The sequence below is a fragment of the Salvelinus fontinalis genome, chromosome 11 (assembly GCF_029448725.1).
Source record: "Salvelinus fontinalis isolate EN_2023a chromosome 11, ASM2944872v1, whole genome shotgun sequence".
In the NCBI taxonomy this organism is placed as follows: Eukaryota; Metazoa; Chordata; class Actinopteri; order Salmoniformes; family Salmonidae; genus Salvelinus; species Salvelinus fontinalis.
The window spans coordinates 26,198,554-26,213,883 of record NC_074675.1 but is presented as its reverse complement, the minus strand read 5'-3'; the positions used below and the strand labels follow the sequence as shown (position 1 = coordinate 26,213,883).

Below are 15,330 nucleotides of genomic sequence, written 5' to 3'. Positions count from 1 at the left end.
ATCTATATGTTTTGACCATGACAGTTTACAATCTAAGGTAACACCAAGTAATTTAGTCTCCTCAACTTGTTCAACAGCCACACAATTCATTCCTAGATTCAGCTGAGGTCTAGTGCTTAGGGAATGATTTGTACCAAATACAATGCTCTTAGTTTTAGAGATGTTCAGGATCAGTTTATTACTGGCCACCCATTCCTAAACTGACTGCAACTCCTTGTTAAGGGTTTAAGTAACTTCATTAGCTGTGGTTGCTGACACGTATATGGTTGAATCATCAGCATACATGGACACACAGGCTTTGTTTAATGCCAGTGGCAGGTCATGGGTAAAAATAGAAAACAGTAGAGGGCCTAGAGAGCTGCCCTGCGGTACACCACACCCTACATGTTTGACATTAGAGAGATTTCCATTAAATAAAACCCTTTGAGTTCTATTAGATAGATAGCTCTGAATAAAATATATGTCAGGGGTTGAAAAGCCATAAAACATCAGTTTTGTCAACAACAGGTCATGGTCAATAATATTAAAGGCTGCACTGAAATCTAACAGTATGCTGAAAGTCTGTTGTCAATTTGTTTACTAGGAAATCGCCTCGTATTTGGTCAAACACCATTTTTTCAACTGTTTGCTAAGAGCTGGCATCAAGCTGATAGGTCTGCTGTTAGAACCAGTAAAGGCTGCTTTACCACTCTTGGGTAGAGGAATGAACTTGGCTTCCCTCCAGTCCTGAGGATGAACACCTTCCTCTAGACTCAGATTAAAGATATGACAGATAGGAGTGACGATAGTCAGCTACCATCCTCAGTAGCTTTCCATCTAAGTTGTCAATGCCAGGAGGTTTGTCATTATTGATCGAAAACAAAACATTTTCCACCTCTCTCACACTAACTTCAAATTTCAAAATTCAAATTTACAATGCTTTTCTTTCATTATTTGATGCATAAATATGATGTTTCACTGTTCGTTGTTGGCATTTCCTGCCAAAGTTTGCCCACTTTGTACTCATTAAAATAATTGGCAACGTCAAATGGTTTTGTGATGAATAAGCCATCTAGATTAGGGTTGAAGTGAAAACCTACAGGACGGTAGCTCTCCAGGAACAGGGTTGGAGAACCCTGCCATAGACCTCTCTGGTCACACCAAAGAGAATACTGTGAGTACTATGAGTACTACAAGTCTTTGGTCATCTACCTAAACAGCCTGGCCTCAGAACCATATGAAACATACTTACGCATTTTTTAGCACCTCCAAGACATATGATACCTACAAATGGTCTAGTTACTTGAGACAGAAACAAAAGTAGGGAATTTGTTCAAGGAGGATGGGTGAGAGTAATCTGCAACCATCTAGCATTCCAAAGGTTGTGCGTTTGAGCTAATGGCAGAGACAACTGTAGGATTTTAGCTAATTACTCCCCTAATCCTTAACCTTAACTTAACCCAATTCACCTAACCTCCTACTTAAATTTGCCTAACCTTTGTCATTAATTCACCTAACCACCAACTTAAATTCTCCCCATAATTCTCCTCTGTTGACAAGACGCAACAAGCAACCTGGTCTCAGAGAAAGAAGTATAATACTTTAATGATTATCATCCAATTCATATATTATTGTACGACTGGGTAAGACATATCCCACTTGGCACAAACTGGTTTAATCAATGTTGTTTCAATGTAATAGTAGACGTATTGTGACGTGGAATGTCGTGGACAATACATTGGATATAAAAAGAGTAATCAACGTCAATTGTTGTTTTGAGGGTTGAAATTTCAACCACTGGATGATGCCATCATGGTAACCAAATTTCAACATAGACAAGCCTTTTATAAAAAATATGTTGAATTTGATTTGTACCTTTATAACAACTTCAGATCTTTAACGTAATATCCACTATCAGAAAGAAAAAAAACATGCTGGGTAGCACCTCCTACTGGAGAATTGATCTATCTACAGCTACCTTTTGGTCTCCCAGCCAGGGTTTTAACCAAGCTGATCCCTGCTTAGCTATTTGTAACTAACTATTACCATTGTGCTATCGTGAGAGTGATTGTTGAAAATTCGCCACTTAAAAATGAAATACTGTAGATTCACTGTTGCTATCGAAGTCATTCAAGGGTAGGTTTAAAAGAGCAAATGAAATTGAAGTATACTTTATCACTCATAGATCATTAGTGATGCTTTTCATTGATATTTGTTCGGTCAAAACAGTAGGATAACTAAACAGTCCATTCTGTTTTTTCCCCCTCCTTTTCTTTCAATAGCTTTGTCACAACGTCAGTCAATGTCCCCTCAGGGGTTATGGATTATGCAGTGTTACTTAAAAATAACATTCTAATAGAAAATGGTAGCTAGTGGCTATTTAGGCCTATATAGCATTTGCAGTCATCAACAGCTAATGTTTCAATTCAACGCAGAATTCAACAAAAAATAGACAATTTAATAGGCTTAGCATTTCAACCTCTGGTGATTTGAAATGTAGTGATATTGAATTGTGTTTGGTTGTCAACGCAACCAAATATCAACATTTGAAGGAGATGTATATTTTGCTTGGACAGTTTCATTTGTGCCACTGAATTAGTCAGGCTTTAATTCCAGTTTATCTATAAATTAATAATTGATATGTGTAATGATTTTTATGAATAATGACTAAATGATGTATACATTTAACGTAGAACTATAACTAACAGAATCCTACCCTGTCACTGTATGATTGTATGAAATTTATTCAGAATCATAAATCTAAATCCGATGTGTGTAGTTTTAGTCAGAATTAGAACAAGGACTTTTTGTTCCTTTTTAGTATGTAAGCAGGGTGCAAGTGTGAAACAAATGATAAGAGGAGCTATCGACAGACAAGTTGTACCACTGTGTTCCTTACAGGACATTCTGTCCCCACCCAGGGAGGGGAGAAACCTTGGGCTTGTAGTAGATTGTATAACAGGTGGCAGGCAATGTAGAGTGGGGAGAACAAGTATTTGATACACTGCCGATTTTGCAGGTTTTCCTACTTACAAAGCATGTAGAGGTCTGTAATTTTTTATCATAGGTACACTTCAACTGTGAGTGACAAAATCTAAAACAAAAATCCAGAAAATCACATTGTATGATTTTTAAGTAATTCATTTGCATTTTATTGCATGACATAAGTATTTGATACATCAGAAAAGCAGAACTTAATATTTGGTACAGCAACCTTTGTTTGCAATTACAGAGATCACACGTTTCCTGTAGTTCTTGACCAGGTTTGCACACACTGCAGCAGGGATTATGGACCACTCCTCCATACAGACCTTCTCCAGATCCTTCAGGTTTCGAGGCTGTCGCTGGGCAACACGGACTTTCAGCTCCCTCCAAAGATTTTCTATTGGGTTCAGGTCTGGAGACTGGCTAGGCCACTCCAGGACCTTGAGATGCTTCAACTCCTTAGTTGCCCTGGCTGTGTGTTTCGGGTCGTTGTCATGCTGGAAGACCCAGCCACGACCCATCTTCAATGCTCTTACCAAGGGAAGGAGGTTGTTGGCCAAGATCTCGCGATACATGACCCCATCCATCCTCCCCTCAATATGGTGTAGTCGTCCTGTCCCCTTTGCAGAAAAGCATCCCCAAAGAATGATGTTTCCACCTCCATGCTTCACGGTTGGGATGGTGTTCTTGGGGTTGTACTCATCCTTCTTCTTCCTCCAAACACGGCGAGTGGAGTTTAGACCAAAAAGCTCTATTTTTGTCTCATCAGACCACATGACCTTCTCCCATTCCTCCTCTGGATCATCCAGATGGTCATTGGCAAACTTCAGACGGGCCTGGACATGCGCTGGCTTGAGCAGGGGGACCTTGCGTGCGCTGCAGGATTTTAATCCATGACGGCGTAGTGTGTTACTAATGGTTTTCTTTGAGACGGTGGTCCCAGCTCTCTTCAGGTCATTGACCAGGTCATTGACCAGGTCCTGCCGTGTAGTTCTGGGCTGATCCCTCACCTTCCTCATGATCATTGATGCCCCACGAGGTGAGATCCTGCATGGAGCCCCAGACCGAGTGTGATTGACCGTCATCTTGAACTTCTTCCATTTTCTAATAATTGAGCCAACAGTTGTTGCCTTCTCACCAAGCTGCTTGCCTATTGTCCTGTAGCCCATCCCAGCCTTGTGCAGGTCTACAATTTTATCCCTGATGTCCTTACACCGCTCTCTGGTCTTGGCCATTGTGGAGAGGTTGGAGTCTGTTTGATTGAGTGTGTGGACAGGTGTCTTTTATACAGGTAACGAGTTCAAACAGGTGCAGTTAATACAGGTAATGAGTGGAGAACAGGAGGGCTTCTTAAAGAAAAACTAACAGGTCTGTGAGAGCCGGAATTCTTACTGGTTGGTAGGTGATCAAATACTTATGTCATGCAATAAAATGCAAATTAGGTGGTTGATAAGGGAATTATATGCTTAATGGTAATGATTAAAATATTCCACCCTGAAACCATATAATTGTATGAAATTTATTAGAATCATAAATGTATAATCTGATGATGTGTGTAGTTTTAGTCAGAATTAGAACAAGGACCTTTTGTTCCTTCTTAGTATGTAAGCAGGGTGCAAATGTGAAACTGTCACGGCCGTCAAAGGAAGTAGACCAAAGCGCAGCGTGGTGAGCGTACATATTCCTTTTTTTTAGGATGACGCCGACAAAAACAATAAACAATACAAAAACAACCGTGAAGCTTAAGGCTATAGTGCCACAAACAAAGACAACTTCCCACACTGAAAGGAGGGAAAGGGCTACCCAAGTATGGTTCCCAATCAGAGACAACGATAGACAGCTGTCCCTGATTGAGAACCATACCCGGCCAAAACATAGAAATACAAAATCATAGAAAACAAAAACATAGAATGCCCACCCCAAATCACACCCTGACCAAACCAAATAGAGACATAAAAAGGCTCTCTAAGGTCAGGGCGTGACAGTAACAAATGATTAGAGGAGCTATCGACAGACAAGTTGTACTACTGTGTCCCTTACAGGACATTCTGTCTCCACCCGTGGAGGGGAGAAACTGTTAGGCTTGCAGAAGATTATGAAACATGTTGCAGATTAAAGAAACAATGTATCTGTGTAGTGGAAAAACACCGACTGTCTGAGCAAGGCGTAGTTTAAGATTTGAACTTGTTTGTGCGTGTTATAAAGACTGTTTGCATTTTTGACTTTAGAGCGCTCTTGTGAATAAACATTCTGACTATTGTAAACTGGGACTCTTGTCTGTTTCATTCAACCAGAATCGTACAAACTCTGGGTTGCAGACTGAGTAGTTTAATTGAAGTTCAGTTTAAGAACATTGAGAACAAAATTCTCGTAACAGTGGTACATGTACAGTATAAGAAGACAGCATATAGTCATTACAAGCAGTGTAGTTCAGCCAAAAATACATTTTGAGTGGAGTACAGCACAGAGTAGCAGCAGATCATCAACCCAGTTATGAAGCGGGACTAGACCATTTATCCAGTATCGGCTGCCATATTTCTATTGGACTTCTATTGGAGGTATTGTATTGAATCTTTTCCATATGTATTACATTCCCCCTAACCACATTTCAAAGGTAGGTACAGTCTCCAATTTCCAAAATTGCAATATGAGCCTTTTGGCTAATAAAATACAAAGAGACACAGCCTTCCCCTCCTGGTTAATCCCATCAACTGTACCAAACAGAGCGATCAATGGGTCTGGGGCTATAACTGCTTCTTGACACATTGCCCGCTCACCCAAAAGAAACAGGAGGAAACGCCGTACACCTGGCGACCGTGTAAGTGTGCATTGCGCCCGGCCGACCACAGGAGTCGCTAGAGCGCAATGGGACAAGAACATCCCTGCCGGCCAAACCCTCCCCTAACCCGGACGACGCTGGGTCAATTGTGCGTCGCCCAATGGGTCTCCCGGTCGCTGCCGGCTGCGACAGAGCCTGGACTCAAACCAGGCTCTCTAGTGGCACAGCTAGCACTGCAATGCAGTACCTTAGACCACTGCGCCACTCGGGAGACTTTGGCTGTCTTTTTGATTGGGTGAATATAAATTGTAATCTCATTGATCAACGCCTCAACCAAATATTACCCAATTATCCACGCTGAAATGACATTGTGTGCCCAGTGGGATGACACTATACGTCCTCTAATTTGTAAGATTTGTACGACCGCTGCTCCATTCATAATGGTCTGTAACCTAATGTTACATAGCACATCATACTAAACGGAGTGTCACAGATTTACATACAGAATAATATGAATTTCCCTGACACCACGTTGACCTAAAGCCCATCCTCCATCCTCCTCACTCATAGTAGCCCCTCTCTGTGTGTCATTACACAATTCAATACACTTTATTATCCCCAAGGGAAAAATGCAGTGGACACACAATTCTGCTGTACATAGAAATAGATGCACAGAAAGGTATCATAGGCTCCACATCATTGCCCATTGTCTAAAACAGTATGCACACATCATGCATCTACACACGTCAAACCCATTTTGGATATCTGGAATTAGCAACCTACAACAACAAGCCCTTTACCCAAAGAGAGTTATGACCCTAGCCTGGCTGACGCAACCCACGTGACCCAGAGCAGGGAGAGCTGTGACACGCTAGTCTGCAAAAGAAGCCGTTGGTTAATGCAGTATTCGCTCAGAAATTGAGCGACGGGTTTGATTGGTTCGCTCAAATGTTGTTTTTTTCCTCTGGGATTGAGGCCTCTTTGCTTGGATTGGAGAATCCAACCGTTGTAATGGGAGGGGGACGGCGCTCTGGGCCTGTGTGTGGCTGTGCCTATGGGTGTTTGAGTGAGACAGACACAGAGGTGAACCAACCAGTAAAAGCACAGTCCCCTTCATTATCGACACATCGTGCCCACAACTTCAAAGAGCCATTCCTGACTTTGAGGACTTTGAGAGTTAGGTGTTAGCCAGACTATTATCACTCAGGCTCATTAGAAGATTTAGACTGACAGAACGGAAGAGCTTCTACAAAGCTCCATAGATAAACAGACCGTTTTTTGTTCCCCAACTAAATACAATTGTTCATTCAGTCAGACAGAGTGGTGATGTATAAAGAGGTCTGATTAAAAGCCCAAAGCCAGCAGTGTATAGCAGAGAGAGATAGAGAACATCCCACTGCCTTGTCTGCCAGCTCTCAGAAAAGCTCCTCCGCTCTACTCTGACAAGCCTAAAATGATAACTTAACCCTCTTTTAAATAAGCCCACGGTCGCAATCGTCTATTGTCATTCCCAGTATTTCAGGAACCATTGTACTAAATGAAAGCCCACTAAAAGATACAGCTCTACTTCCACATTTATTGCTATATTAGTCTGCTCCATAGAAACATGTTACCATAGAAACCATGTTATCTTTAGTAGTTAATCCCACGGGATGGCCAGTGGTGTCTCGCAGCAATGTCGAGTAGTGATAGACACTTGAGAAGTGACAATTTCAATACGGCTTACTTCACTCTGTTGCCTATGAAATAAACAACCACTCTTGTCCTTACTAGAGGCATATCTGAAATTACACCGTATTTCTTATGCAGTGCACTACAATTGAACAGAGCCACTTAGGGAAAAGTGTACTATTTGAGACAACATTTATACCATGGCGTGTGTCTCTGTGTGTCTCTGTGTGTCTCTGTGTGTCTCTGTGTGTCTCTGTGTGTCTCTGAGTCTAAATGTCTTTCTATGTCTGTGGGTTTCTCTGTGTGTGATGTGATGTCCCTCTGTGTGTAAACACGTGTTTTAATGTTGCTATGTGTCTCTGTATGTCGGCCGCTGTGTTTCTGTTTGTTGTTATGTGCCTCTATGACTCGCTCTCTGTCTCTCTTGGGTCCCGGTTGGGCTTTTTTTGGCCACGAACAATGTGGCCGCTGCTGGGATCCGCTGACAGGCCTGACCAGGGCCGCTCTGCACTCTGAGCTCACATGCTTTTTGTGGCTCTAGTCTATCTCTCTGAGCAGCGCCTCCCAAAAAAAGCACTGTGCATCATGGTCCAACGCTTTGTTGCACTCCACTGATCCCTCTCTTAAGGCTTCTGCAGCAGCTGGAGAGATTAGAAGAGAGGAGAACAGGACACACACTCACACACACACTCAACACACACACCACCGACACAGACACCCCAGCCCGGCCCTTTGCACACACACCACTGGTACTGTTCTCACTGAAGCAGTAGAGGACAAACAGATCAGGCTGAGACTGAACTTGACTGGACCCACACCTCCAGAAAGACTCCACTCTGACCGGAAACCTATCCCAGAAAGATCCCACCCTGATCGGACTCGTACGGCACGCATAGCCCCATCTACCTGGAGCCCAGCCCAGAGGCCAACCTCTTCAGCAATGAACAGTTTTGGTTACCGTCGGGAGTTGAGTAAGTATGAGGATGTGGATGAGGATGAACTACTGGCTTCTCTCAGCCCAGAGGAGCTAGCAGAGCTGGAGATGGAGCTGGCAGACATAGACCCTGATGCCAACGTGCCCATCGGCCTGAGACAGAGAGACCAGACGGAGAAGACCCCCACTGGCACCTTCAGTAGAGACTCTCTGTTGAAGTACTGGGAGAAGGAGACCAAGAGGATACTGGAGGATGAGAGAGGGGAAGCCAGCAGCCCCAAACAGGTCAGTGATCAGGAGAGAGTCTGAACTCAGCTAGCTTGCTGCTCTCAGATCTTTATGGATAACCTTAAATTACGTTTGACCAATGAAGAAGCTTAATTATTCAATAATGATCACTTTCTGGTATAATGGAGAACCAGTTAGGACCGTCTAGGTCTAACTTCAGACATAATACAGTTAAAAGAGAACATGGCCATGTGTCTGAGTCAGATTAATGAGAGATTTACACCTTATGTCTAAACAGGATGACGATGATGATGCCGAAAAGAGTGAGGAAGAATGCGTGACAGAAAGCAACAGCGAAGCAGAGGAGAAGGATGACGAGAACAAGAAAGAAAATGAAGATTATGAAAAGGAAGAGGAGGAAGAAGAAGAGGAGGAGGAGAGTGAGGAAGAGGAAGCTGAAACAGAGGATGAGGAGGATGAAGAGGATGATAAAGAGGAGCCAGAAGAGAAGAGGCCTAAAGCAGCGACCCCAAAGGATTCTGGTCCTCCATCACCGCTGTCAGTCGTCATCTCCTCCCCTAGCCTCCTGAGACCCCCAAGGGTGGAGCCTATGAGACTAACCCCGCCCCCACCTCCACTTGACCCCAACGCCGACGGTAACCCAATAGTTGTAGACGAGGCCCTGGAAAGAGTCCTTAATAACGACCCTGAGCTCAAAGAGATCAACCTCAACAACATCGAGGACATCTCACAGGACACTCTAATCCAGTTTGCTGAGGCACTGCGCTCCAACACACATGTGCGTGTCTTTAGCCTGGCCAACACGCATGCTGACGACCCCGTGGCGCTGGCCATTGCCAAGACGCTGTGCGAAAACACCTCCATCATCAGCCTGAACATCGAGTCCAACTATGTGACAGGGAAAGGGGTTCTGGCCATGGTCCAGGCTCTGCCTAGCAATAGCACCCTGACTGAGCTACGCTTCCATAACCAGAGACACATGTGTGGAGGACAGGTCAGTCAGTCTGGACTTGGTATTCAATATTGATGCTGCTGCTCAACACACATTTTCAGGCAATGGTAAAAGCACAACCTCACGATCCCAATTCCCCCCCCCCCTCTCTCTCTCTCTCTCTTTGTCTGTCTGTCTGTCTGTCTGTCTGTCTGTCTGTCTGTCTGTCTGTCTGTCTGTCTGTCTGTCTGTCTGTCTGTCTGTCTGTCAGGTGGAGATGGAGATGGTGAAGGTTCTAAGGGAGAACCACACCCTGATCAAGCTGGGTTACCAGTTCCACCTGCCAGGCCCCCGGATGAGCATGACAGGCATCCTGACCCGTAACATGGACCGTCAGAGACAGAAACGCCTGCAGGACCAGAGACAGAACCAGCAGGCGGGGCCAGAGGGGGCCGTTAACCCCCGTACGACCGCTCTGTTGAAGGCCACTCCGGGTTCTTCGCCCTATGGTTCCCCTCAGGTGTCTCCTTGGCAATCCCCCAAACTCCCCAAGAAACAGACCCCTCCTGCTCCCCCGCCACCTCCTCCACCTCCTCCCCCACCCCCTCCACTGCCCTGCCAGCCCCCGGCAGAGAAGAAGAAGCCGACTAGGAAGATAGCGGAGGTGATCCGGCTCCACGAGGAGGTCGTTAAGAAGCGAGGGAAAGGGAAGGGGAAGAAGGGGAAGAAAGGATTGAAAGAGACCAACAGTATCTTGAAGGAGCTGAAGAACGCTCTGCGGCCAGTGGCAGAGAACAGAGAACAGGAGTACAGCAGGCCACCCACTCCACTGCGCTCCTCACACGACCAGCTCATGGACTCCATCCGCAACGCTACTGTTCGCTCCCTCAGAAAGGTGAGATTGTGTGTGTGTGTGTGTGTGTGTGTGTGTGTGTGTGTGTGTGTGTGTGTGTGTGTGTGTGTGTGTGTGTGTGTGTGTGTGTGTGTGTGTGTGTGTGTGTGTGTGTGTGTGTGTGTGTGTGTGTGTGTGTGTGTGTGTGTTTGTGTGTGTGTGAATGTGTGTGTGTGTGTGTGAATGTGCGTGCATGTACATGCACAGCCAATGAGAGTTAACAAGAGTTTAAGGGTTAAATATGGTCAGCTGGTGAGACACCATCTATGAGTGTTCATAGTCTCATACATCATCATTAGGGCCCAGAGTTCTTTTCTGGTCAGGTCACATGGCTATGAAAAACAATTGGCCCTTACCAACATGGAGTCTATTCCAGCTGTATCCTGGGCTGGGTATTCCTGGACAGACACTGTATGCTCCAATTCTTCACCACCAGCCTAACAGCCCTGGAAACTAATTAACGTGTTTCCATCTGGAAAAGTGTCTCTTTCTGTGACATAGCCAGCAGACTGAGACACTATGTCATCTTGGAAAATGTAAAAGAAAACTCATATAAAATGGCTGAGAGAAAGAATCTGGTCTAAACAGTCTAAGATAAATAAGGTTGTGCTTTGAGAACCTTAGGGTGCGTTCTTACAGTCAAAGGGAACACATACCTCCGAGGTCACTCTGACTTAGACAGGTGACGGAGGAACATCGCTATCTGAGTCATCTCCTGTGTTTGACATGTTATTTTACGATGGACGCTGATCATATGACACCTTTCCATCGTCAAGCGCTGTGTTATGTCTGAACAAAGCCAAACACAACACAAGCCATGGTTGAAGTCCCTAACACAGGCAGAGAGAGAGAGAGAGAGAGAGAGAGAGAGAGAGAGAGAGAGAGAGAGAGAGAGAGAGAGAGAGAGAGAGAGAGAGAGAGAGAGAGAGAGAGAGAGAGAGAGAGAGAGAGAGAGAGAGAGAGAGAAAAGAAAGAGATTGAGAGAGAGAGAGAGATAAAAAGAAAGAGATTGAGAGAGAGAGAGAGAGATAAAAAGAAAGAGATTGAGAGAGAGAGAGATAAAAAGAAAGAGATTGAGAGAAAGAAGGAGAAAGGAGCGGGAGAGTAGTCTAGTCTCTAATGTTTCTGTGGGCCCATTAATGTGTGGTAACTGCTTGTTATGTTGTTACTGTGGCAAATCCTGGTTGCCCTCAGAAGGCTAGGGTCTAGAGTCTGTGAATGCCTGCCACTTAACTTGAGTTATAAATAGGACTGTTGGACAGCTGCTACGATAAGGGAAACGGGAGAGGCCTCACAGTGCCAGAACGAACTCTGACAACAAAGAGTAAATAAGGAAAGTGCAGAGTCATTTTTGTGATATTTGTGACATTTTGTGATGAGTTTTGCCCAATTTATCACGGAAATGGGCTGACGGGGAAAACATTTGTTGACATGTGGCTTAACTTTATGCTGTAAAAGTGTGGTGATTGGTTACATTTTTTGTGAGACCTTTTTTTGTAGTGTGGTGATCGGACAGTTTTATGCAGTAATATTATGGTGATTTGACTGATATATGCGGTAATAGTGCGGTGATTGATGAAATTTGCAAGCCCTTGCATAATATGTAGGGTATTGTTGATTTTGCAAACAATGTTGCAATCGCAGAATCACAAAATGGAATCTTTTGTTTTCGAGGAACCTAGCATAAGAAAAATCCTGTTTTATTTAACAGAAATCTTTTTTTTTAATCTTTTTTTAAAATTGCAGGTGGAAGTTCCACAGAGGAAGTTTGTCTTTGTCCCTGATGAAGAGACTAGCTGATCTGAAGACACAGGGAACACCCTGAGACTACTGAGGACACATAAACAATACATTCAGATTGAACTGGAAATTCCTCAGAGAGGATACTGGATATTAACACTGTAATAGCACCTTTACTTTTGGAGAGAAAAAAAAAATATATGAAATTCATGTTATTTTAAATGTATTTACGGTGTATGCTTTGCAGAAAGGCATTTGGTTGTCTACATTTTTGTGATGATTCATGTGTAAATTGTTGTCTAAATCGTTTACTGAGGTAACCTTTTTTTTTGTATAATTGTAAATATTGTATTTGGTGTGTGAGGAATATACTGTATGAATTGAACATGAAGATAAAAGTAACAACACAATGAAGTTTTATGATGTTTTATTACTGCTTAAACCATGTTACTCTCCAAAAGATTCTCTTCAAAATGTAATGTTCAAAAGTTACTTTCCTAATTATTTTGTATAAAAGGTTCTGAGGGCCTCCCTTTAGCCCTCAGAACAGCCTCAATTCGTCGGGATGGACTCTACAAGGTCGAAAGCGTTCCACAGGGATGCTGGCCCATGTTGACCCCAATGCTTCCCACGGTTGTGTCAAGTTGGCTGGATGTCCTTTGGGTGGTGGACCATTTGTGATACACACAGGAAACTGTTGAGCTTGAAAAACCCAGCAGTGTTGCATTTCTTGACACAAACCGCTGTGCCTGGCATCTACTACCAAAACCCGTTGAAAGGCACTTAAATATTTTGTCTTGCATTCACCCTCTGAGTGGCACACATACACAACCCGTCTCAATTGTCTCAAGACTTAAAAATCCACCTTTAACCTGTCTCCTTCCCTTCATCTACACTGACTGAAGTGGATTTAACAGGTGACATCAATAAGGGATCAAAGCTTTCACCTGAATTCATCTGGTCAGTCTATGTCATGGAAAGAGCAGGTGTTCTTAATGTTTTTTATACTCAGTGTATGTAGCAGAGGAACACTTAATACTTCCCCTGTGCATTTGTGTGTCTTGGAAGAGTTCTCTGGTATGGTCCTAAATCCACCCCACATCTGTTAAAAGTAAACACAACACTGAAATGCTTTTGGCAGCAGCAACAACTGTCCTTGATTAACCATCCTAGCTTCCCACATGTAATTGGAAAGGACATCAAACTCCGCAAAATCACAGTTTACCTCAGTTCTACTAAAGAACTGACTTGGAGGGAAACAATATTCACAGTTTTCAGTATTATCAGGTATTATCATCAGGTACTGTATATCTGATCTCTCCCTAATGTGTAAACAGAAAAAAAACACATGGAATCGGATATTTTGAGTTGAGATATGAACCACATCCATATGTGGATCTCAATCCTGATAAAATTGTAGTGCTCCATATGCAACCTCAGTCTGGACCATGGAATTAGAATAATTTAATAGGATCTCTATGGTTTGGACTCTGATTTTTTGCCTCTGAAGTGTTTTAGTTTTTTTACATGACCAGCCGTTACCACAAAACTACCCAGGAACACTTGTTTCCATCCACATATTTTGTGAGAGTAAAGTCATACCATATAAAAATAAAAATAAATCACTTCAGGTGTGATGGAAACATGACATTTTGGTACAATTTTCTAAAATGCATATATTTGTGTCGGGAAAATTTATTGCGAAATAAATGGCGGTGGAAAAGCCTATATGCGCAAAAATATTGATATATTAACCATCATATCGAGGTAAACTTGGAGTCACGCGATGATATGGTGTGTGGTCCTCCCACTACGATTTGCAAAACCATGCAGGTTATAGGCTACAGATTAAATAATTTATGATACAATTGACAGGGTGGAGAAAGTGCACGTACGGTGATCTTGATTCTCCTTTCCAATAAAAATCGAGGGTCTTATTCTGGTGACATGATGATTTATGCATGACTTCCGTTTTACAAATATTCTCGTTTTTACCTATAATCCATAACGAAGACTAGTCTACACCCACTCTATCTGCGAGCTGTTGGCTAGAGATTATTTGGTTCATAAACATTTACGCGAAAAAATACATTTTGTGTGCACAATGTCATCACGCAATGATTTTTGTCAGCGAACAAGTCTATTTGATGGAAACTACGTAATTTTAGTTTACGCGGATTTTAGAATATTCGCATGAAAATCTCTCGCAAATTGGACGGAAACCTAGCTAGTGCCAGGAAATGAGCACTGCATCTGTATGCTACTTCAGAGGCTCTGCACATCAGTGTGAATGTTCAAATCTGACATGGACAGTCAGAAAAAAAAGATGTATACAGATTGTGTAAACACAGCCAATAACAGGGTGTAAAATAACTATTAATAAAGTGTCTACTGAAAGGTCATTGGAGTTATTTTTCTAATCCCACTGCCTGGCAAACTGTATTTTCATTAATTTAAAACAAAAACATTCACTTGCTTTCCATCCTTCTATCCAATCATTCAAGCTTAATCTCTTCTACATACACACTACAAATAATCCAAGAGTTATGTCATGTGGACGCAGTCCGACCTCGCAGTTTCACGTGTGGGTTTAGCCAACATGAGTACTGGGAACTGAGAGACAAATGGGGCCATAGGCCACACAAACTAAGTTAACAGCTGTTAATACTGTCTTTTCCCACTACTTGGTCCAACCCTCCCATCACACTTCTACAGGCCTCCAGCAAACATTAATGTACTCCGATTTAGTGGCTGTCGTGGACTTTCGGCATATGTCCACGTATTCCCATTAAGCAGTGTTGTTCCCATGCCACCTGTGCTACAGTAAATCCCCGTGTTGCTATATGTCCATGCTCTGTTCTCAGTGTATTGTCACCAAGGGTGCCCAGCTCACTGCTCAGGTGTAATTCCCATACAATGCTGGGGGCCTGGAACTGTGACATGCCTGCTATAATCCCTTTCGTAAACCCTTCATAGGTCCCACAGGCTTACCAAGTGCACAAAGGAGCGTGGACACAGAACACACTCTACCCTGCTGCACCCCCTCCATCTTTGGCATAGCTACACTCACCTGGAACAGATTGCAATAACTAACTACACTTAAATCTAAATATTAACGCAGGCAATCTTTTTTCAGTTTGTGTGAGCAGACATACCAGGGGGATATTCAG

The 15,330-nt window shown here is 43.2% G+C and overlaps 1 protein-coding gene across 1 annotated transcript; it reads left to right on the top strand.

Annotated features, from left to right (window-relative positions):
• The first annotated feature begins 8,113 nt into the window (after positions 1–8,113).
• LOC129865378 (leiomodin-2-like) lies at positions 8,114–12,570 on the top strand. Its single transcript, XM_055938126.1, has 4 exons — positions 8,114–8,633; positions 8,875–9,591; positions 9,800–10,423; positions 12,167–12,570. The coding sequence occupies exons 1-4, from the start codon at positions 8,355–8,357 to the stop codon at positions 12,218–12,220; spliced, it is 1,674 nt and encodes a 557-aa protein (XP_055794101.1). The 5' UTR covers positions 8,114–8,354; the 3' UTR covers positions 12,221–12,570.
• Positions 12,571–15,330: the final 2,760 nt, after the last annotated feature.